This window comes from Atta colombica, unplaced genomic scaffold (assembly GCF_001594045.1).
Source record: "Atta colombica isolate Treedump-2 unplaced genomic scaffold, Acol1.0 scaffold126, whole genome shotgun sequence".
NCBI classification, from domain to species: domain Eukaryota; kingdom Metazoa; phylum Arthropoda; class Insecta; order Hymenoptera; family Formicidae; genus Atta; species Atta colombica.
In genome coordinates, this window is record NW_017259213.1 from 7,089,934 (window position 1) to 7,090,966 (window position 1,033).

At 21.0% G+C, this 1,033-nt stretch overlaps 1 protein-coding gene across 1 annotated transcript in view; it reads right to left on the bottom strand.

Annotated features, from left to right (window-relative positions):
* LOC108695141 (integrin alpha-PS3-like) overlaps window positions 1-258 on the bottom strand; it is a 6,943-nt gene extending 6,685 nt beyond the window's left edge. Inside the window, exon 1 of the mRNA XM_018204902.1 lies at window positions 68-258. Coding sequence (XP_018060391.1) covers window positions 68-255 — 188 coding nt within the window. The 5' untranslated portion in view covers window positions 256-258. The remainder of the gene's footprint in view (window positions 1-67) is intronic.
* Window positions 259-1,033: the final 775 nt, after the last annotated feature.

Genomic DNA, 1,033 nt, shown 5'->3' on the forward strand with positions numbered 1-1,033 from the left:
ATATATAGAGAGAGAGAGAGCTCTAGAAATTTTATAAAAATATATTGAATTGATATATATATATTACCATGAAATATTTTTCTGTAAGTCATGATGTAACAATACTGAATAACCAAAATAACTATGTTCGAATTTCGTGTACAGATACTGATCCGCATTATTCGCACTGTTTGGATATAAAATTGGATAATTTGTATCAATGTTATACGCAGACACAATTAGCAGATTGAATAATAATGTAAATTTCATTGTCATTGAGATGAAACACTTCGTCAGGAATTTTTATCACTACATGAAAAAATAATAAGTAATTTCAAACAAATAATTAATTATGTATAAAACTGCACAATAAAAACAATATAAAATTATTTCTTGTATAGTATAAAAAATGTAATATGTATAATATCCAACTCAGTATACGAATTAATAAGAAATAATGTGATAAATCACTAACCAGTCTTGAAATAATATACTATCAGAAGAACAGGAAGGATGATGATAACCGTGACAAATCACAATAGTATTAGTCATTCATTAATTAACATATTTTCTATTATTCATAAATGCTCTTAAATTAATACTGACAGAAGATACATAGCAATTAATAAATTATATTTATTAAAAATGTACTTTTTTCTCAATCATAAATTTAAATATTTAAAATAATCGTGTATATATTTATATTTAATGAGAACAAGTTAGTCAATAAATTTCATAAATCGAGACAAAATAACATACATTATTTATACAACATTTTTATATTAATATATGAGATTTAAATTAATTTATTACATATATATTTAAAATATATATAATACACACAGTGTCCAAAATTCACACTCATGGAATGCAGTGATTTCATAACAACATTAACAACTATCTTTATGGAAATCTTTAGAAAAATAATAAAAAATATTATGCATAAAATATAGTTTATATTATAGTTCTAGTCTTCTGTGTAACAATTAATAAAAGATATAGATATTTTCACAAAAAGAAAAAATTATATAATATTATATAAAATATTATATAA